Genomic DNA, 24,306 nt, shown 5'->3' with positions numbered 1-24,306 from the left:
GTATACTTGTATGGCATTTAAAAAATCTACATACGGCTGTTTTTTGGTCTTCGTCTAAGGATTTAATTTGAAGTAGGTAGTTATGACATTAAAAAAGAATTTTCCAGGTATTCTGGTATCTTTTGTCGGTTTTCTAATATTTTCAATAGAGAGGATCCAAAATTTTATATCGCAGTCTTTGGATTTTTTTTTACTTTTTATGTGTAGCTCCTCTGCATCACAATTCCCCATGATCTCTTCTACAGTTACATTTTCCCTAACAACTAAATCCATATCTTCAATCTTTTCTTGACATGACTTTCAGTCCTTTCAAAATAGAAATATATATATATATTATATAAAAATGAATGTTTGTCTATCTGTCTTTTCGTCTGTGTGTCCTTTGGTTGCCATGGGTTTTGAAGCTATTCTAATAATAATTATTGGTTGCCGGGCAACGAAGTGCATTTACTATATCATCTATAATTTAAGACAATTTTGTTGTTAAAAAATTCACATTTTGAACATACAATTTATCCCCCATAATAATTGAGTTAAAAAACTTATTAACTGAGAAATAATCTATGGACAATTCTTCTTCAATCCTTGAAATGTTCATAAAGATAGGAATTTTATTGAAGGGTTAAATCTTGGATTTAAAAAGAAACATTTTTTGAATAAATTAATATTTATTCGTATGAATATCTGAGTATATCATTGGATAGTTTATTGCAGTACAAAAACGAAAAATAGTTTGTAACTTTTTTGTATTCAATAGGTAAAACAAACTTAATACATAATAAGAACTATAAGGGGAAAAACATTTATATTCCCATATAACATTCACAAAATAACTTTAATAATAATAATATACACCAGTAGTAAGTTTTTACATGGAAAATATTGTACAAACGATTAAAAAAACAAAAATAAATGTAAACAGACTTTTACCGTATAGTATTTGCGATTAATCCACATCGTCCGTAAGTCATTACAGCACGCGGTGATTAACGCGTTACGAGTCGGTCATAGATGCAGGTTTAATAACAGAAGAAGAAGACGAAGACGACGATGTGCCCGGTGGCGGGGGGAGGTGCGTAAGACGATTTTTTCTTGATCCTGATTTTCGGTTCCTTGCACGCACCACCGTTCTCCTCCTCGACGAGGCTCTCGAAATTTCTTATCCCAGCGGCGGCGGCATTCGGGTGGTCGGCCCGCTTCTTGTAGCTGCCGGTGCTCGACTGAGACTCAGCGACGGACCGGCCGTCGCCTTCGTCCCTCTTGTTCAGCTCGCCGTATGCCGTTTCCTGCGCGCTGTCCCCGCCACCGAACCTCTTCAGCATGGAAGGCGACAACCAGCTGGACCGGCTGTCTTTGCCGGCATGCTGCTGCTGTTGCTGTTGATGATGACCGTGATGATGGTGATGCTGCTGTTTGTCGAGCGACAGCAGCTTGAGCAGGGATGGTGCCAGACCAAGTCCGATTTTCCGTTCATGGTACACGTCCGATATCGTTGGTTTCGGTTCGTAATTGAGCTGCCGCAGCTGCGACGTCCTGATGTGATCCTGCAGCCCGCTGTTCACCACGTCCACGTTAGGCTGAACCTTGGACGGACCTGGTTCCTTTTCCGATATGTCCAGCACCTGAGCCAGGTACAGCGACATCTTGTCCGCGTCGTCCGGCTGGTGGTTCGGTTCGGCGTCCACCACCACGATCTTGTCCAGGATGTCGTTGGGCTTGTGGAGTTTCTTGATCGGAGGTATGGGGGGTAGCGAGTGAGTTCCACGACGGAGTATGGTCGAGTGCCCGTTCCCTGCGAAATAAAAAAAACCCCATCAGAAGTCGTTTAATTGACGTGGGTGACAATAGAAAGGTTTTTGTGTCCACCAAATACAAAGTAACAATATTATCAAATGCGTTTCTAAATATTTAACATACACCGGAACAATACGTCAAAAGTCGTAGAGTAATAATATGATGGTCAACGTTGAATTCTTCGTCAAAAACTATTAATAATAGATCGGTATATTTATCAGTTATCGCCAATCATTATTATGTTCAGACGTACAAGTAAACGGCAAGTCAATTTTTACATCTTACAAAGTTAGGGTTAGTAGAGTCATTGCTAATTATTATTTAGTGAATACTGTTATGATTTTCTACATATTTAAAAATGGAAGAATTATTTAAAAATCAAAAATTTTTTGTTCAGTTAATTTGGGCCTATTAGTGGCGTAAAGTTTGGGTCACCAGGACCTAGGCCAAGGTACGTCTAAGTTGGGAGGCTACAGGACCTTTATCATTATTTAAACTATATTCATGTTCAACACCCCCCTAACCCCACCACGATTTTTTTTTCTGTACGCGCCTGCATATAGGTACTCGTTGTATATTTCTTATTAAAATAATATTAAAAAACAAATAATATATAATATTGTGTAACTATATTGATATATTTTGTAGTACCAAGAGAAATCACTATAATGGAAAAGCGCTAACTGTAATTCTTGCTATGACAAGTTCGTTAACTTTTCGAGCACCAAAAAATAAGTTTTGTTGAGTAACCTGTATATTATCTTAAATTGTGATTAAAACCAAATACCGAATAATGATATTAAAAACTGACGAACAATTTTGTGTCACCTTATCACCCTACAAGACTGCTATATAAAATGCAAATAAATGCAATAAAATGCTATACAAATTGTTATCTAAAGGAGCAGGGAAAGGCGCCCCCCCCCCCCCCATGGACACATGGGTAATATGGTATTTTCTTTTTGAAAATTATTTTCAGTGACCTCGATTCATCTTTAATATTTAATACATATGTATTCTTTTCCACGAGAGAACAATAGAACATGCCGTGCGATAACGAAAATGGGTCAGCTCTGCGCACAGCCAGTCACCACCAAATTCTCGATAGGACGTGCCGAGCGATTATATTAGGCTTGTGCACTAACGGTCGGTCATCGTCGGCGACATTTTGCAGCATGGAGGGGATTCAACGGCCTAGCCGGCCTAACCATTGACGGATCTTATTCTACAATTCTATATGCGTCATGCGCAGAACCTGCCTGCTCCCCCGTGGAATATAGAGTATAAATAGGTACATGTGTGATAATATGTAAATTAAATACATATCGACGGTTGGGTAAAAATTAACGGCGAAAAGCCACGTATTTTGATGAAATTGTTACAAGTTTTAAATACTAACCTTCCCAATCCGTGGCGGAACTAGCCGAACTTGACGAATCTGGTCTGACGGGAGTAGAGTATAAATTTCTGATTTTAGTTTGATGAGCTAGAGTTTTGCTTAATGCATCCCCTAATCCAGGAACTGGTGGCGATGGTGTAAATGCAGCATCACTTTCTCCGCCACCATTAGTACCACCGGATCTGCGACTCAATATCGTAGGCATTATCAAAACTCCAGTAGAATTCTGATGTACAACAAATATAATATGAGAAATAAATACAATAATATGCGCATTATATTTTTATATAAAATATTAAAAGAAAATTGATTTAATCTAGCTTACCTTAGTGATTTGAGTGGACGCATCTGAGGCAGTTCTCCCATCCGGTTCTCCTCTTTTCCTTACATAACTGGTAAATGCTCCAGATCCATTACTTCCAGACACTCGCAGTGCGTTGGTTGAACTAGGTTTTAATGGAGAATCTTTTTGCCTGTCGTCTTCAACAGTTACTACACTTTCGAGTGAACTTGAGGAACACAATGAAAGGCTTTTAGGGGCTTCTTGTGTGTCTGTGCGTTTTAAAACAATAATTATCAATTAAATACAATGTAAAATTGACAAAAATAACACAATTAATTAAATGTAATGTAAATTTACCAAATAAGGCTAACAGAGCTTGAAGAACAAATTGAATACTGCGTTTATTTGCTTGTTTGCCAGTGCGCAGTGTGACTTCGTCCATTCCAACTTCAATTAAATCGAAACCTGGACAATGAGATTTGATTAATTAATAGTTATAGTTGTAAAAATAAATAACTATGCACAACAGTGTTTACCTAGAGATGCTAAAAGCTCATGACATCCAGGAGTATGCCATAGTTTAACATTTACTGGCATCTCAACTGACTGTTCATTTTCAGATAAAAGTCTATTATTCAATTGGTCGACTACATGCCTTATGACAGCAATTACATCGTCCGTAACATCAGATGTCAATATCAATTTAGAAATTGCGCTTAATGTTGTACTGTTCAGACCTAATAACATAAATTTGTTTTAAATATATTTCTGACTTTTGTGAAATTGTATATTATAATATAATATTATTTATAAACACATCCATACACATATATTATTATAGCATTATTATGTCAATCGGATTGATAAAAAACATACCAAGCAACGCTTGTAGACTAGCACTGCATTGAGTAAGCCTGTCTTCGGGATCACTCTGAGGGAAGAATACTGAAGAAGGTATACCATTAGCAGCAGGTTCAAAACGAAATCCAACCGACTGTAGGAGCTCTTTCCATCCAGTAACATCACCAACCTTTAAGAATAATTAAATTAAAAATACTCATACAGTTCTACTATATTATACTGCAATTATCTATTTGTATTTATTAATTTTGTAATTCTCGTGTTAAAATAAAAATGTTAAGAGGATGTTAGCGAACTGATTCTTCTCTCTGGCCCATGTGTAACATAGACATAATGTATTCACACAAATTTTTTTTTTTTTTAGTTATCTTAGCATAAAATCACCTGTTCTAAGAATTATAGAGAATATAAAACCGATATATAAACTCTAATATTATACAAGACAAATAGATGATTTTAATATAAGATTTCTCAAAAATCATAAAAAGAACAATTTTACATGAAAGCGTTTTATCTATGTTGCGCGTGGGTCTGAAGGAGAAAACAAACATTCTTAGTCTATTAACTAATTCAAAAATAATTTTTTTTCATACTTTGTTTTCAATGCTTTTTTGAGTGGTATACATTGCATTTTTCTGTCCTCGATGAATACGTTGCAAAGATTTTTCAACCTGAACATATTAAAATACAAAATAAACTTAAAATGTTTTTAATAAAAATTATAATAGTAATAAATATAAATACCAGGTGGAGGGTAACTCTTAAAGCGTCTCTGCATCGGTCAGGTGTTTTTAATAGTTCACATAAAGCTTGTCCCATTAATGCCACTTTACTAGATAAACGTACATCTGAACCAATTAAAAAATATCCAGCCCAGTTCGATGGATGAGAAAAATGTTTTGTGTGTTGAACTGTTTGCATTGCGTCACATAAAGCACGGCATACTCTCGATCCCTAATTAATGATTTATATATTATAACAATGATATATTAAAACAAATTGAGGCAAATATTTACCTGTAATAAAGCAGAGTAAAACGCTCTTAATAAAATCTTAGCAGCAGTACTTGGTACTGGCCATAAAGATACAAGTATGCATTGAGCTCCAGCCATGAGCAAACCATTTGTAAGGTCATACAGTCCTTTTGATGTAGCCCAATCATCTCGTGCATGTGACCAACTTAATACTACCAGTCTTGCATTTAACTTAAGAGACAATAAATCTTCTGTAGTTAATAATACTTCGGATATATTCATGTCAGATTGTGGAGTGGTTTCCTATAAATACATAATTTATTATTAGATAAACCATTTTAAATAGGACATCAATTTAAAATATTATTACACTTTCATCTGGAGATAATATGATGGCCGATAATTCCCAACTAACATGGGTAGCTAAATGAATGCACTCTGCTTTAACAAGTTGTTCTAAAATGTTATGTTTATTCGCCTAAAAAAGAATGTTAAATAATCAATTATTAATTGTAATATCATCAATAAATATTAAAATTTTACTTACTTGCGCTTTAATTAAAGGTTTTGTTTGTAACATTTCAGCTACCATACTAGCCTCCTGTTCTGTATGAGGTAGTTCATTTAGACTAAGCTGTTCATTAACACAATTTGGGAGTAATGGGTTACCGACCACAAGTGTAGTCATATTTGAAGATTCATTAACTCCAGCTTTTTTTTGCGCTCTAAACATAAATTTAAATGTTTTCAAGTTGATTTAAAAATAACTTAAGGCTGGTTAATGGTTTTACAATAGATATTAATTATCATCTCAATCTATTTGCTATAAACGTTTTGAATTTACGTTTTACAATAGTATATTATTCCACGCATAAAATGTTCCTGCGGTTAATTTAATACTTTGTGACGTGTAAATCAACAAAAAAGTTAGTTTTATTTCCAAAATATTGCAATAGATAAAAACGCAATACTAACCTTTGATTTTCCTTGAATTTCATTAAGGAAGGTGTAACGAGTAAGCTGAATTTTTCACTTAGGTATTCTCCCGATAAATTACTATCATCATCTATTTTTGGGTGTAACATTGAAAAAGGCACCAACAATAAATCTTGTTCAAGAACTAATAATAATTCCTTTCTACCTGAACAACCTTTACTATGAGAAGCTATTTAAAAAATATAATATTACAATTTTAGTTAATGTGTTATTAATTGTCTTCAGTTTTTAATAATTACCACATGGTGCAAAAAGGAAATCTTCAAAAGGAGCTATCAGTAATTCGTAGAGTTTATTAAGACTATCGGGAATTAGCCATGCTTTGGTTTTCTTTGCTCTTACACTACCAGGTCGACTAGCAGATCCAACCGTACTTCCGCCTAAGCTTCCAACACTATAATACAAGATAATTGTTATTGGTTGTTTTTCATGCACTAGATTGTTACAAAAAATAAGCACCTGAACAAACTACTCAAACTGTAGTTACTTGAGTTATATAGATGGTTTCGATTGACCATTCTTAAATAACTACGTTCATTTTCTTGAGCTAGTCTATCTCCTAGTTCATCTAAGTGACAAGCTTCATTCAAATCCGAATCAATTCTAAAAAACAAAAAATTATCAATAATGTATGTTCGTTTTAATGTGAGTATATCACACATAATATAAACTTTGGTAAGACTTACATTGGTTGCTGAACATTGAGTGTACTTTTCACATCTTTGAGATACTGCGTCAAAAGATTATCCATGCCATTTTCAGTTTGAATTAATGTTTCATGGAATTTAACAACACCTAAATGACAAATATTTATGAATATTTTGATAGGATAAAAGTTAAACAGACTTACCTTTATTTGGAATTATGAGCCAAGAAAATAAATAACCAGATGCTATACTGAAGTAAAGAACTGAAGCTTTTTGTTTATTCACGATATCGAGTATACTTTCTACAGAATTTATTTTATGGTAATCTGGAGAAGATTTTACTCTCGTGTTGTGACTAGAAGGTTTTGCTCTAATACGATATTTTTCTGTGACTAATAGAGCTTCCTCACATCTATTTAGTTGCACTAACACAGTCTAAAATTAAATAAAGTATATTTTTATTTGTACAGTATTAAAAAAAACTAAATAATAACAGAGACAACACATGCAGGTGGCGTCCTCTTAATACTTTTTGAAATTATGTGTAAAGATTTAGTAGAAATTAATCAGTTAAGTTTTAATTTACTTACTTGCAAAGCTTGGTAACATTCTAATCTTAGTTGAGTAATGGAATGAGAATGTTCTAAGGTAATAGTGTTAAGAGCATTGTCTAATAATTCAGACGCTTGTTCTAAATGACCTCTAGCTGCATCAGACTGTCCATCAGCTAATAATGCCATTCCAAGCTTATATCTTATACGTCCTTCTTCATCTGGTTTTCCTGTCATATCAATACTTTGTAGAGCTTGGGTGAGATAAATGACTGCTTGACTAGTATGTCCTAATGTATGATGCAATGATCCTAAACTTCCATATGCAGCAGCCTTTGCTGTCTTCTCATCAATTTGGCTAGCAATTGACAAATGTTCTTCTTGGTATTTAATAGCTTCATTTAAATTTCCTAAAACTTCTTCTACGTTTCCAATGTTTCCATTTGCTCTGCATTGCAACAATGGTTGATTAAGTTCTTTGCCAATTTCTAAATCTAATTTATGGTAGTGAAGGGCCACACTATTCTGACCCATTAACTGGTGTGCATATCCAAGAGCAGATGCTGCGTTTGCTTCAACATTTCTATCACTTAATTCTCTAGCTATCGATATTTGATTTTGCAAACAGGACACTGCTTGTTGGTAATTTCCCATCATAACATGATTGGAACCCAATTCCCCATATGCAGAAGCTTTCATCTCTGAGTTGTTAAGTTCATGGGCAATGACTAGTATTTTTTCAAAACAAACAAGACTTTGATCAAGATGTCCAATTCGTCTGTATGATTGACCTAGACAACAATAGGCTTTTTCAAGGTCTCGAAGGTTTTGAAGTTGTACAGCAATGGTTAAAAATTGTTCATGACATTTAACAGCTTCATCGTAATCCCCTAATGCATCATAACAGTCACCAAGATTTCCAAACGCTCGACCCTGTTAATTCAAATAATAATTAAAAATAATCAAAACTAATTGCTTTTAATTTATTAATTATTTTTACTTTATCTATTAAAGATGTATGAGATGACAACTGTTCCAGAGTAGCTAATTGTTGTTCAAAATATCCAATCGCTCCTTCATAAATTCCCATATTCATTCTTGCAATACCTTTATTACACAAACAATCAAATATTTTTCAAATAAATAATGCATTTTTTATTTTTTTAAATAATACCTAAATTTCCAAAAGCTTCAGCCTCAATTGCATTATCCCTCAGTTCTTTTGCTCTTTCGAGCTGTAATTGGTAACATTTTATTGCATTGGTATAATTTCTAAGAGACATATATACTGCTCCAATATGTCCATGAGCACAGCATTCACCTTTTAAGTCATTTACTTCTTGTCTTAGAGCCAATTCCTGAAAATATAAACAATAAATAGTACTTAACACAGTATTATATTGTATACATCATACCTGGCAATGATAAGATAGAGCCTTGTCATAACATTTTATATATCTGTTAGCTAGTCCTAAAGAACTACATGCTGCTGCTTCCATGTTTGTATCTCTAATTTGTCTGGCAAGTGTGAATTGTCGATGATACATTTTGAGCGCCTCCTCTGTGTCGTTCATTTTTATAAGTATATCTCCAATATTGCCTAAAGCCCGGAGTTTTGCCTGAAGACTTTTTGTCATATGTGATATAGCTAAAAAATTTGTATAGTTATAATAATAGTTTTTTTTTTTTTTGGTTTTAAAAAATTTACCTAAAAAGTACTTTTGACATTCTAATGATGTTTCTAGATTGCCTAATGCTAAATGAGCAAGACCTAAATTACAGTAAGCTCGGCCCATATTCATCTTATCTTGGAGATCTTTGGCTAGTGATAAATCTTGGTCATAATATCTCACAGCTTCGCGATAATTACCCAAACAGTAATGAGCATAACCCAGAAAATGGCATGCTTTTGCTTCCCCTTCAATGTCATGTAATTCCTTCAAAACAATAACAAATAAGTATTTTAGATCATTAATAACTAAAAATAGCTTACTTGAGATAACATTAAATAGTTTTCATAGTAGGGAATGGCTTGCAAAAAGTCATTTCGTGTGCTTAAGCAATTGGCTAGGTTTAATAAAGCACAAGCTTCTCCAGCTGTATCTTTCAACTCTCTAGCAATGTTTAGGTGAGCTCTATAATGTAAAAGAGCCATTTCAAATGCCCCTAAAGACTGATAGGCCACTGCCAGGTTTCCGTGAGTAGATGCTTCAGAGTTTCGGTCCTTGACTTCCTTTGATATTGTTAATTCTTGTTTATGATATTTAATTGCCTGAAAAATTATAATTTTCTAAATATTATTTAATCTTAATTATAATATAATATTATCATTTTAGTTTATACCTGTTCATAGAAACCCATAGCACTGTAAGCATTTCCTATGTTTCCAAATGCTCTTCCCATAGCAGCTCGGTCATGTAAGGACTTGGCAATATTTAAATGAGCATGGTGAAGTTTTAATGCAGACTCATGAGCTCCAAGTAACTGATACACAATACCCAAATTAGAACACGCTCTTCCTTCTCCTACTTTATCATGAGTATTTAATGCCATATCTAATTGTTTTTCATGCCAATGTTTAGCCTAAAATATTGCATAACATTTACGTTTAATTAGTTGATTCCTAATAAGTTAAGTCATATGAAAAATCCTACTTGAGAATAATTCCCAGCACATCTTGCTGCATGACCAAGTCCAGCATATGCTCTGGCTTCAATCACTTTATCCCCAAGTTCTTGTGCAAGCCTTAAGACATTTTCATGATAATTAATAGCTTGAGTAAAATTACGCCTATAGTGATATGATGAACCCAAATTGCTAAACGCTCGTGCTTCTTCAACCTTCCCAAACAAAATAACAAATTTAGATTATACATGATATTGAAATCAAACAACAAAACTAAATTTTACTTTATTTCCTAGTTTTTTTGATAACTTTAAATGTTGCATATGACAGTCTAACGCGCTTTCAAATTCACCCATGGCTAAATAAACAGCACCAACATTTCCAATCTCTCTAGCTTCTTGAAGAACTTCTCCAATTTGTTTTACCAACTGTACACATTGTTTGTGTGATGCTAAAGCATTTGGATAATCGCCAATTGCAGTGTATACATGGCCTAATTAACAAATTATATAAAGCTATAATTAATTTTAATTATAAACCAAAACATTGGCTTAGTAACACGTAATACAATATTATAAACAACTTTTTTTTTTTTTAAATTAGTTTTAATTAAATATGACTATTAGATTTTGTAAGAATTATTGTTATTATGTAAACTAAATTAAAGTGTAAAACATAATTTTTATTATTTAGATAAAAAAAAAAAAAATAATAAGCAACTTACCCAGACTAGTGAGAGCAGATGCAGCAGCTTTCATTTCTCTGGCTTTCATTGCAAAAACTAATTGGTATCTATGTGCTGTAAGTGCTTCTTTATAGCTTCCTTTACTAAAATAAGCTGATCCTAAATTACCATGAGCTCGACTCTCTCCAGCTATATCTTTTAAAGACTTAGCTACTAATAAATCTTGTTGCATGTATCCAATTGCCTATGTTAAAATAGATTTGATCATAATAGATGAACTAATAGAGATTCAAATTAATTTTTACATATACATACTTTATCCAAAGAATTCAATGCCCAATAAGCTGAAGATAATGCCGAAAACACGGAGCCTCTTAACTTAGCACTACAGGTTCCTATTCTAAGGGCCGATTCTAAGACAACTACAGCCACTGAGTACTGTCCAGCTGCTAATAATTCTTGACCTATCACAGACATGACGAGAAATGGAGATTTGTCCAATGTTATTCCATTATGATTTATGCTTTGTAACTGTTCAAATGTAGGCTCCAACACACCTATTATACATGGAAAATAATATGTAAAAATACACATTATACAAAATTAAATGACATTTTTCTTATGCTCACCTCTAAGAGGGGACTTGATAGAAGCCTCAATAAGACCAGCTAACAGCTGAGTAGATTTTGGCTCAATGGAAAGCCCAGTGCTAAATACAGCAAGAGCATCTCCATGCCTCCCCAAACATTGTAGAGCAACACCCTCTCGGTAGTGTGCCTTTGGCCAACTAGGATTGACCTGGCGGGCACAAGTGGCATCGTGCAGTGCTTCTGTAAACCTACCCAACTTAAGCAGTGCTGCGGACCGATTGGAATATAAAATGTGGTTATCAGGATAGTGATGCAGAGCTTCACTATACAATTGTATAGCTCGTGCATAGTCTCCGGATTCACATGCAGTGTTAGATTCACGCACTTTTTCCATAAAACCTTCTTCACCACACCCATTTTCCGGCTCCACCTTAACAAAAATAAAAATGTAATGAATTTCAATATCTTCAGTTAATTATGTAGTAAATGTTATAAGTTGGTAATTTCTTTAAATTTAAATATTTACCTCGGATAGGTCTCTTTGTGGCATGATTTTGACAACATTTCTATATTCACATATCTGTAGATATTTTTACTCTAAAAACATTTATCAAAAATACAATGCATTACTAATGAGCCCAATTAAGTATGCTGAAAATTAAACTATAGCAGTGGATCTCAAACTGTGCTCCGCGAGCGTAATCTAGGGGCAACGTGGACATATCTGAATTAAATAAAAATAATATTTGGTATGTTAAATTTATTAATAATAAGTAATAACACATATTATATTTTGTTTTGTAGTTGTATACAATATTAGATGCGAGTTGGTTGAAGGTTACATTGCTTTTATCATTTATGTAATTCATGATTATATTATAAAGAGACATATCAATAAGAAAATCATTCATGCATCATTTTTTATGAGTTGTGTATATTTTAAGAGTATACTTAATTTTTGATGGTCTGTAGGATTTTTTTTAGCAATTTAAAGGTTTCATTGTAAAAAAAGGTACCACTCGGATAGGTAAACTAAATTTAGGAGGGGAATTTTTTTTTTATAAATAATTAGTAAATTGTGTTTAAAGGTAATTCTATTTAGATATCTCTTACCTAAAAGACTATAATATATTGGGTTATAAGACAGAAAAGTAGCAATGATGTAATAATCAATTAGAATTAAGTTAAAATAATTTCATCCATTAAGCTAGTAACCTACCACCGAGACTGAAGGCTAGGTCTTATGTCTATTCAAGAGGTCTAAGAAATGACAGTTTAGTATGGCGTTATGCCCTATCAAACATGATACATAAATATAATATGTTCTTGTGTAGATACCTACTCAGCGGTTTAATAACCTATATCAAATTCAAACCTATTCGACTCATACCTAAATACCTATATAGATTTAAGAATTTGAAACACATTCATACATTTTTGTCTTATAAGTTACAGTTCAATGTTGTTGTTCAACAAAATAGAAATCAATCTTGTGATATTCACAACAAGTTGTATGATACTATGATTGGTATCTATTTAAATTGATTGATTAATAGTATTACTATTCACCCAAGTCAGAAGTCCAGTGAAAGTATACCGCAATTGCCCAGGCAGGAATATTCAAATTTAATCAGGTACCAACGTTATCGCATATAAATTATAGTTTCTAATGAATTCTCATCGGGCATTCCAGTAAAACGATTTGTGTGCAGTACTGCGGTTTAATATAAATTGTAACAATATAGGTGTGTCATTCAAACAGAAAAATGAAAACAATTTAAGACGTTATTACCGCCATATAGGTTAATAAGATATACAGAGAAACACACAGATCACTAAACACTCGGCGCGAACGCTGTAAAATTCAAAAACGATTTCTCGTAGACTTGTTATAAGAGCAGTCATAAAACCCAAACAATTATAAACCCATCGGTTTCGGAGAGGAGCTATTTACGACGGTCGTAAACGGCTAGATCGGGAAACCTGGGATCAAGGGCGTACCAATATAATCTCATAATGTGGGGTTGTACCGGGCTGGTGCGAAAAACAGGTGCCATAAGATCGTCAACTTACGCAGTATTCCGGGATGTAACCACTTATCCTCACATATTTATCTTAATCTATATTATGCGTGTCGTGAACTCGATAATTGCGATCATCTACATCACGGCGTATATATAAAATAATATGACAATACAGTATTATACTGCGGCGGAGACTTTAACGGCACCACGACGTCGCATTCATAATATTATTATTTACTATTATTACTATTATTGTTTGGCGTTATCGTAAGATCCCATCGAAATTACGAGGGCTGCGCGTGATCATCGTCGTCGCCGTCAGAGCGCTCAACGAACGCAAACACACACACACACGCGCGCGCACCGTCACAGCGACACAAACACACGCGTTCGAGACGATTCGCCGTTCGGGCAATCGGACGCCTCGGAGGAACGTAGACCGCGGACTGGCGGTAGGACTGTTCTTTCTCTCACCGCCGGTCCTCTCCCGACGACGACGACGACGGCCGTCTCCTCTTCGCCGGGCGGGCGACGGTCTCGCGGAACGGCCGTTACCGCGGTCGCGGCGGCGGCAGCGACGGCCGTGATACCAGGTGGAGGTGGCAACGCGATCCGGTCGCAACAGGTGACGTGGTGGTGGGGACGACGAGCGGCACAGTCGTCGTGATCTCTCGCCGTGAGGGGGGTACGGGTAAAAAAAAAAAAAAAACGTTGTGTGTGCCGGGCACGAAAACGCGTCGCATTCCGATGTCGGCCATATTGGAATGCGGTCGACTGACCCCGCAAACGGATCCTCCCTTTAACCTTGATTCGCCCGGGCGGCGGCGTAAAGCCGACGAATTTTACACACACACACAGACGCGCGCGTATACGCATTGTGCGCGGTGAACAGAACGTGCGCGCGCTTGATCATTAATTTAAATATCTTATTAAGATCGTCGGGACAGATATCATTGAGGGTCGCCCGTCGTCGCGGGAACGCCGCCGCGCCAGGAGACGACGCTCCCGCAGGACGGTACGATCCTTCCATTGTCGGTTTGTTTTCTCCGTTTTTCGCTCTTTCAGTGTTCCACGCCACCGTCGCGATTTCGGTATTCGAGTTGGCAACTTGATGCTAAAAATTACTATATTAAAGCCAAACTGCACTGGACAGACACCCCTCCTCGCAACAACGATACATCACGGCCGTCCACAGTCCACACAACACTTAAGTCTGATATTTCGATACATATATCCGATGTAATATCCTCATTAGTCATTACTTCCGAAATCCCTAGAAAATCAAAAAAAATACATTTTTAAACAATAAGAACTTTTTCCGTATTTATAATATCGAAAAAATAACCTTGCACAGTAAACGTTCTACTCTTTTTTGTGTAAAAATGTGGTTGCTTATCTTGAACTACAAGTAGCTGCAGCCTGAATGGTTCTTACCCGCGCAAAACAGCTTATGCTACATTTGCAAGACGGAGACAACACGTCATGAGTGTGTAGCGTCATCTTAACAGAATCATTAAATTAGGCCTAACGCCCTTTTGAGGTTTGATGTATTATTGATGATTATAAACATTATAATCAGAAAAATATCCAGCATAGCAAAACAAGAAGATTTGCAATTATTTAAATTTTTTCAGAACCCCGTTAGGTATAGAATATAGTATTGAAGAGACTTAGCATTACTCAAATCATAGTAATCCTCTAATGTAGAAGTGGATGTTACAATACCAAATCAACCCCTTGCTACGCTTACGCTGTAACCATCCGATTGTCCATATATTATGATATGAATTAAAAACGCGTTCCTACATACGTCATGCCTTCAGGCATCAACACATCACGGCGTTACACATTTTGGTATATATTTAACGACCGACGTCATACTTGATACTTATAGAAGTAACTAGTAAGTCTCACCAAGGCTGCGGTCTGCGGTTCGGAAAAGTCTGTACGCCTGTACACCTGTACGTATAGTTTATACTGCATGCTGCAGTGAACTTCAATTTACAATATCATGTTTATATTTATTGTATAGGTATAATATTATATAATATATAGGAAACAAGTACGTGTCGCTATCAGTTATATACCGGCAGCCGGCAGATTTTCTCCGGTATCTGAAAATGGTGTGAATATGTAATACGTTTATTACAAATTACTGAATAAGTATAGTACTGTTTATTATTGGTATATGTATATAGACTATGGAGGTGCACCGTGCACGCGTATAATATTATGACGTACACAACTACACAAGTAACAATGCCGGTCGTCCGAGGACGGCTTGAGACACGATTTCGACGGTTCCAAACACCCTATAAATATAATAATAGCTTATAAAAATTATGGTTTTTTTTTTTTATCTAGACGTCTCGTTTATTTACCTATATAGTATAAACCCATCCGACCGCGTATGCACACAAAACGTTAAAAAATATAATTAAAAAATGAACTATGTGTTTTTTTTTTATTTTGTTAATTAATTTCCCTTCTACAAAATTACGAAATATGTAATATTCGTTTGGCTTTAATTACCTACAGATAGTCTTTGAAGATCGTTACAACAGCTATATATATAACATGTTTATTATATTATGTATTATTATGTACAATACACCTACATATATGATAATATAATATAGTACCTTATTACCTTAAATAAATAATCGTATTACCTATATACGAGTTTAATATTTTCATCGTATCTATACAGGTTACCGTTGATAAAATTACCAAAATTAAATTACTACATAGTTTATACCTAATTATCGTTACCATTTTACAAATAATTACGATAAATTTTAAAAATCAATTTGTCATTCGTTTAAATGGCTTTTAGAGAAACACAATTTTTACATCCAGTATAATAATTTATACATAATATAGGCATGTTGTTTATTGTAAGTTGTAACAGAATCAACAGAAGTACCTATAGGCTATATTATTGTCTATATAGTTCCAAATGTTACAATGCTAAATCTATTTAGTTCTTCGCACTCGAAATACAAGAAATATTTATTTAAATTATCTGCAAGTTATTTATTATCTTTGATAGTTCTTAAATCTAAACTAAAATTAAATTCAATAAGTGTATAGGTAGGTGTTGTAAAATGATTGTTATTTATTTCATATAAGCGCATAAATAATAATAACTGGTACCTATATCTACTTATACATACAACATATAGGTACTTATATAATATGTATTATATTATATATTAATATTATTTATAATACGATATATTTTATACAAATTGAAATAGGTATATTTACCATTTATAATACTTCCAGTAACATAATTTAAACGAAAAATATTATTTCTACTTTTTTTAAATATCATTATATTTTCTATTATTTACATTTTACATGCATCATATAATATAGGTAGTAACATTAGTGTCAATTCTGTGTATATATTGATGTTCATATTTTCAAGCTATTCGAGAGTACTACCGTTATAGGCTATTATTTTACGGTTTTGCTGTATATGTTATATATTACAGTCTATATGTTAGTTATCCTAAGAAGGTGTTCTGCATTATAGTATATAGACAATAATGAATTACTATTTTTGTTTGCATATTTATTTATTACCATTTTGTTAGGCGTTTAAATTAATTTTCAAAAAACCGGTCATAAATATATCTATTTATTAAAAGTTTTCGATTTTATGTTGTTTTTCTAATATAATATTATTCAGATATTCCTTGTGCGCTGCAGTTACTACATCATCAGGCTGCAGTACGCCAGCATATATGTTAAATTGATCAAATTAATATTATAATTTCTATAGAATATATGATTAGGACCATACATATACATGTATAACATATAAATCAAAAATATATTGGAACTAAATGATTAAAAGAATAGGCTATTCATACTTAATATTAATACGTATATAACATTAAATTCCAACTGGAGAATTAAAAATTGATAGTTATTTTGTTAAAATATAGTTATATACTATTGTATCTGGTACCTAAATACCTAATAGGTGTATAATTATATTATACCATAACGCCACGTTTATTATATAGGCTAATAAACAAAAATAAAATTCACTGTACCAGTCACGACAGCTTAAAATCTATGTTTATGAGAAAAATCATTTTTAAATGGTTTTTTTACATTTTGAAAATATTGATTTATTTTTTATTTTAAACTTATTTGATTAGACTTTGGTAGCTACAAAATAATAAATATCTACCTATCTGGCTATCCGGACAATATATTGTTCAGTCTAATATATAAAAAATAGGTAGCAAAAAAAATTTTGCATAAATGTCGGATGAATACCTAGGTTAGGATAATTTAAATTTTTACTTACAATCACTATAGTCACATATCACAGTTGTAGATATTATGTTTGTCCATGTTATTGTCACTGTCTCGATAGGTATAATAATGCATAATGTCATTGTACAATTATTACTAAATTATTATTACTGTCTATTGTTTTTTTATTTTTCAAAACTCTGTTTGTTAATTATTATATTGAATAAATAGAAATAAGTAATAAGTATCCAGGACATCATAAAAAAATGTGAATTTATTTGTTCTTACGATACAGGTATTTCACATTAATTGTCAAAAGACGTTCCGCGTATATCTATATAGTGGGTGCGGGTATATTATGGTTAACACAGGAAAACCACAAAAAAACAGTAGCTCATCCTATTGGTATACATATGTATGCTATATAGTAATTTACAGATATATGTTATCGTAATTAAAATTGGTTATAACTTATAACGTATGTGTATATCATATTATTATAACTCTGTCAGATATATTAAGTCTTAACTATAGTGCACATATTGACGTACCACCAGTGTTAGGATTAGATAAGTATTTTTTTATCTAGATAAAGATAAAGATAATGCAACTAAAATATATCTAGATAGATATAAAAGATAACTTAACTCATATTTATCTAGATAAAGATAAAGATAAATACTTTTTTATCTAGATACAAAAAAGATACAATTTTTTTAAATGGGTTTTAAATGTAGGTATATTTTAGTTGAGCACTATAGGAACATAATAATATTAATGATATAAATAAAAATAATTACATTATTTATAAACCATAAGCTTGGTTTGAGAATCTGTATAAATATTTAAAATGCGTTTGTACAATTTCGCGATTTTTATCAATAAAAAATGTATCTAGATGAATTTATTTAGATACCTTGTAACTATTTATCTAGATAAGATAAAAGATGAACAAATAATTATCTATATGTTCATCTAGACAAGTCCAAACACTGCGTACCACGTACTTACACTTAAACATTTATTAACAGCGAATGAAATACACAATAAAACGTTAGTTGTATGCATAAAATAATATATTGAATAAACTAAATACATGGATAAAAAAGAACTTACCCATCACGAAAATACGGCTGAATAATAGTAACTAATACAGTAAATAGTATTACCTATTAATAAGTACATACTTATTAGTTATTATGTATAAGAAGAAAATGGATGATTGAATATACCTATATATATATGCAAATACAATATGCATACACAACATAGCCACATAGGTATAATAGGTACCTATATGCATTCGTAAATAATAATATACAACTAAAATACAAGTTTCGTTGATGTGGTATATGAAAAAAAAATACGATTACCTTATTTGCGTGTAAAAAAATATTTAAACGTTACATAGGAAGGTACATCATGACATATTCCCACGGTACATTTTACGTTGCACGAACATTGACGTGTATATATATGAATTTAATTTTAAGTATTTTTGGTATATAATATTATACGAGAATAAGAGACGATCCTAATTCAATATTCTGCAACTGATAGTTTATAAATGCCTAAATATATTATGGTTGGGCTGTATATAAAATATATAGTACGAATTTATCTTAATATAATGATTTAAAATTCTGATTTCTGGTCTCTGTCTTGTTTTATTGAACCGCTGCAGTTATACGAGTTGCCAATCTACGAGTTATATCAGCCGGTAAACAAGTGTTATACAAGACTCGTAAATTGTTGCTTCTGTAATAAATACTAAATAGTGCTGCTATTATTCTGATGTTTTTATATAATAAGTCAATATAAGATATACAATTTACATATAAAATAAGTTTTGCCGTTTGAAAACCAAAGACAGCTGTCTGCAATGGTTTATTTTAGTGAAACCGTTTTTGTACATGTAGGCACATACTTATTTTTTAGATCTGTATATTAATATTATTTGTATAACTATCCGTCTACACTAAAGCAGTCCATATAATGTATTAACTGCATCAGTTTATCGGTATATATATTTTATTAATAATTGTTTGTACGGTGTACAAACTATTTTAAATACTTAAATGAGTTATGAATTTTATATTGAATTACATTATGGTATTGTTATAATTTTGTAGGATTACAATTAAAACAATATATAATAATGTGTTTATCCGTTCAAGTGTACAACTGAATCACGCGTAGTAAATTGTTTACATCTTGCATATAATGTATATAATTTATATGCTATAAATATGTATTTAGGTATAAAGCCATTACTATATAGCCATAACTGCATTTATTTATTAACAATTTTATTTTTATTTAAGATGCACTGTATACAACTATAAAGTATATATAAAGGTATATGAAAACTTGCAAAATATTTATAATTATAATCGAAAAAAATTAATAGGTACGTTGTAAAACCTATACGTACGCAACATAGTACGTGGGAGTCGTTAAAATTAAATTAAAGTAAAATAAATTGTACTTATATGCCCTAACATTAGTTATAAATAATTATAATTATAAATGCATACGGATGTCTTTACTTATTAAAATACAGCGAATGGCAACTTCAGCAGTATATAATATAGAGGTACAACTAATACAATTTAAACATCTACCCTCATCTCCTAGTTAATATGCCCCATCATAATGAAATTATTTTATAAATATTAAGGTTAATCGTTTAAATAGCTTAAAATTGGTCTAAATATTTATTACATTTATTTGTGTATACATTTATAATTTTCCAGTTAAAAATGTATTAAATATTCAATTTTAACAGCTAAGACATTATGCCCTTAGGCATAAACATTTACTGTCAGGTTCTTTATACTAAGTACATAGTTCATACTGAAATCTAAAAGAAATCTATAAGCTATATTAGCCCAATATTTTTTATACACATTTGAAGTCTTAATTTGGACAAAATTAGATACTATTAAACGAGTTTTGTTATAACTCAAAAATACTATTCGTGAGGACTTTTACGTATAATATTATATATATTATTTTACTATAGGTACGCCACGTATGAACTACGCAATGACATTTTCAAAATATTTAGATGATTTTTTTTTTTTTTTTTCATTAGTCTAGAACCCGGCAACTATATGGCCATTAGTTATTGTAAGGGTTACGGTTTGGTATGGTTGGTACGGTTGGTAACATATGTTTTTGCCACTATTGACACGGGTGGTCACCCATCCGGAACTAGTATCAGCGGCCGTTGCATGATTGATTTCAGCCACTGCGCTGCGCCGAGCCACAAATATTATATAGTTTAATATAATATAGATAATAATTTTAAGCTATTGCCTATTGTTGTAGTTGTTACCATGAACCTATTCAAACCGCGCCACCGCGGTTCTACCGAAGGGGGTATTGATTAAAAAATTAACAACAATAATAATATATATAAATATATATACTATTATAATAATTAAATATTAATAATATAACAAATGTAATGTTTTTGGCAAAAATTAAATCAAACTACCAGCTACCGTAATACTAATAGTAAAGTAAATTACTTTAATATAAAAATATAAAAATTCATATCATGAAATCGGTGCATCCCAAACGGCTCCCATCCATTGTTTGCTTATTCCCAAACGGCTACCGTCGAAAAAGTTTTCACCCAAATTTAACCAATGTTTGATTTTTGTATTTTTTTAATTTGTAAAACGACAGACCGTTTCCGCTCAGAAGGTTTTTTCGGTTTTCGTATATATAATAATATACCAATGGTTTCAAATTGAACACATCTATTACAGAGTGGGTCTCTCGACACCTACTGTACAGAAAAGTGGTACCCACTTGCCCGCCCTTTTTTAATTGCAGATGTATAAGAAAAACTTATGCGAGGTACCTTTAAACTGTAATTCACATTTTAAGCCTTAGGTATTTGAAATGCACATTTTATACATAATTTTAAAGTACAAAATAATTTGTAAATTTTGCCAACATTTGAACTTTGAACACCTATAAAAAAAATATGGTTATATTTAAACTGTGATAAAATAATAATATTATTATGTATTTTTGAAATAATAACAGCATCATGAGGCACCGTACCTTGTATCCAATTGTCAAGCTTAGTTGACCAAATAAAAAACAATTTAATTTAATATAAATTGAATATAACTAATAAATTAAAAATATTTCAATATTTATAAATATCTGTAAACGATCAAACTATAAAATTATATCATGTCTAGAAAATTATTCATTTTGATAATTTAGAAAAAAATTCAAGTTTCTACGATTATTTCTTTCTGAATTAATCAACAACGAAAAAAATCAAATGGATTTAGTATATACCAAACTGAACTACAATTAAGTTTTATTTGAATAAAAATTATACCGTCAGCTAATAAGTACTCACCACAATAATAACCTATACATGATATATTTCAATATTTTTTTACACAGAACATTGACAATTTCATCTACTTTCTAAACATGAGTCATGAGTGCCATGTTTTTGTTCATAGGTGTCAAAAGTATATAGGCTTCTTATAAAATAAAATAGGCAAAGTCTCGTAAAATTGTGTACAGCTATACGTGCAGGACTGCAAAAGAGGGTCGTAAAATATTGCTATATTGAAACAGACACGACCACGTACATAGAAAACGATTTCAGTGGGGGGGGGGGGGGGGGAGGAGGGTTTATAATTCATAACCAATATAAATTACAAATTAAAAGTTATAATATATCAGTAAAAAAAAAATTTGGTATAAAATGTAGTAGGAGAGTTTGAACCACCTCTGTTGTAGTCTGTATAAATAAAAGACGCGTATGTAGGCATATGTGCCTGACTATAAGAAGCACGCCACTGTAAACCGTTTAATAATTATTTCTATGAAAGATTACACAAAAATGATTTTAGATTTACGAGTGTATTATTATTATAGAATAATTTATAATTAAATGTTCTGAATGTTTTACGTTTTTAAAGTTAATTCGAACAATTACTATAGTAAAAAAATAAAACGTATAATATAAAATATTATTACAAACGCGCGTATGATAGCAACTAATTCTAATATAAAATTAAAAACTTATTGCGTGTACTGCATATATATGTATATATATATATGTGTTAGATATAATAAAGTATGTTGGTTAAATACTAGTATACTAAATGCCATTATTTATAATCAATGGTTATATGTACAGAATATTATATTATAGTAGTGAATAGTGATATAGATACTATACCATAACAATTTAAGTGATTTATATTTATTATCTACGAAGCCACATTTGATTGAATAAATAAATTCGGGTGTGATCAAATTTGTAATGAAATAATAATAAATTATTGAAATCGCGGTTGTTGAATTTTCGGCTATAATAAATAATATGTAAAAAACTTGTCAATTAGATGAATTTGCTTCCGTGCGTGTTATTATCCCATTAACCATTTTTTTATACAATATATAAAAATGTATGGAACGTAAATTCCGCATATAATAATCCCATGTATAAATCAAAATTGTAATTTATTAATTCAGACGTTAAATAAATAATTTTTAGTTATTATTCTATAAATAATATATTGTCAACACGTTTTATAATATAGTGTTTAAATAAATACTTAGGCTGCCGGGTACCTTAATACCTACGCATATTCATCTTATGTATGAAATAGTTATTTATCGTTTGCATTTTTAAACTCTCAACATAAATTTGTATCATACATTCATACAGAATTACAGAAATGTTAGAAAATGACGCCATATTTATAATAATAATGTTCATGCATTCGTATTAATATTAATCGAATAAGAGTAGAAGTACATAATAACCTAACACTACTGCAAAAAAATTAAAATATTATAATTAAATGTAAAATCAGCAATACCTAGTACCTATTATATTTTAAGAAAATTAAATTCAAAATTTCACAAGATAATATTAATTTTATGCATTTTTATTTCAAGCCTAAATTTGATTTTTTTTTTAAATATTGTTTACCCTAAAAAATGTACCAACAATATATTATAGGTTTGGTAAAAACAAACATCACTGTTCTACTGACAATACTCGCCTGCAAGTAGGTACTGCAATTATTAATATTAATATTTCAGTTGGAACCCTTCTTAAAATATTGTTCCTGAATCAGTATTGCTCCAGACTGAGGTTATAATAGTGTGTTCAAAAAATTTTATAATCACAGCTCCTTTTTTGATAAGCTTCGAATATGTTCCCTACTGGAGGTAAGCCGGGTTATTTGAATATAGCTATACATATAATGATATTTATACAATATCAACTAAAATACCTTACTCAAAATGTTTTACAATCGCCCCATTTATATAGGTCAATAGTTAATATATATTTTAATGGTTATAAATTATAATATATTTAATATATAATATACACTATAGAGTATACTTATAAAGTTATAACGTAAATACCAGATACCTATAACGAATTACATAACACACATAAAGTATACCTAATAACTTCATTTGTACATTATAATTGTATCATTATATAGAATATAATATACTCATTTAATAAAAGTCAAGTATATAAATGAATTATAGTAAATAATAAAATAATAATAATATTTATTTTTTTTTTTTTT

The 24,306-nt window shown here is 31.7% G+C and overlaps 1 protein-coding gene across 2 annotated transcripts; it reads right to left on the bottom strand.

Moving 5' to 3' along the window:
- Window positions 1–729: 729 nt before the first annotated feature.
- Window positions 730–13,947, bottom strand: LOC132940506 (tetratricopeptide repeat protein 28). Of its 2 annotated transcripts, none has more exons than XM_061008158.1 (30): window positions 13,479–13,947; window positions 11,932–12,002; window positions 11,445–11,835; window positions 11,131–11,372; window positions 10,855–11,059; window positions 10,415–10,623; window positions 10,160–10,345; window positions 9,849–10,088; window positions 9,499–9,777; window positions 9,214–9,442; window positions 8,921–9,153; window positions 8,680–8,863; window positions 8,506–8,612; window positions 7,545–8,438; window positions 7,158–7,389; window positions 6,994–7,102; window positions 6,767–6,910; window positions 6,547–6,701; window positions 6,287–6,476; window positions 5,859–6,036; window positions 5,682–5,789; window positions 5,354–5,614; window positions 5,082–5,291; window positions 4,931–5,008; window positions 4,353–4,506; window positions 4,013–4,213; window positions 3,834–3,941; window positions 3,519–3,745; window positions 3,194–3,419; window positions 730–1,792 (listed from the first exon to the last, which is right to left on the bottom strand). In XM_061008158.1, the coding sequence occupies exons 2-30, from the start codon at window positions 11,953–11,955 to the stop codon at window positions 1,020–1,022; spliced, it is 6,777 nt and encodes a 2,258-aa protein (XP_060864141.1). In that variant the 5' UTR covers window positions 11,956–12,002; window positions 13,479–13,947; the 3' UTR covers window positions 730–1,019. The 2 variants fall into 2 exon arrangements, with proteins under 2 accessions (XP_060864141.1, XP_060864142.1); XM_061008159.1 differs by having other exon boundaries at window positions 13,677–13,947.
- Between the last annotated feature and the right edge of the window lie 10,359 nt (window positions 13,948–24,306).

The sequence above is a fragment of the Metopolophium dirhodum genome, chromosome 3 (genome assembly GCF_019925205.1).
Source record: "Metopolophium dirhodum isolate CAU chromosome 3, ASM1992520v1, whole genome shotgun sequence".
Lineage (NCBI taxonomy): Eukaryota > Metazoa > Arthropoda > Insecta > Hemiptera > Aphididae > Metopolophium > Metopolophium dirhodum.
The sequence above is the reverse complement of the archived record's forward strand: the minus strand, read 5'-3'. Positions and strand labels throughout refer to the sequence as shown.

Bases quoted from the DNA above. Each gene is read 5' to 3' on its own strand.
- LOC132940506 (XM_061008158.1), bottom strand. From the start codon at position 11,955: ATGCCACAAAGAGACCTATCCGAG. The intron at 7,390-7,544 runs GTAAGTAAATTA...ATTTAATTTTAG, and splicing joins AATGTTACCAAGCTTTGCAA to ACTGTGTTAGTGCAACTAAA. The intron at 5,009-5,081 runs GTATTTATATTT...TAATATGTTCAG, and splicing joins TAAGAGTTACCCTCCACCTG to GTTGAAAAATCTTTGCAACG.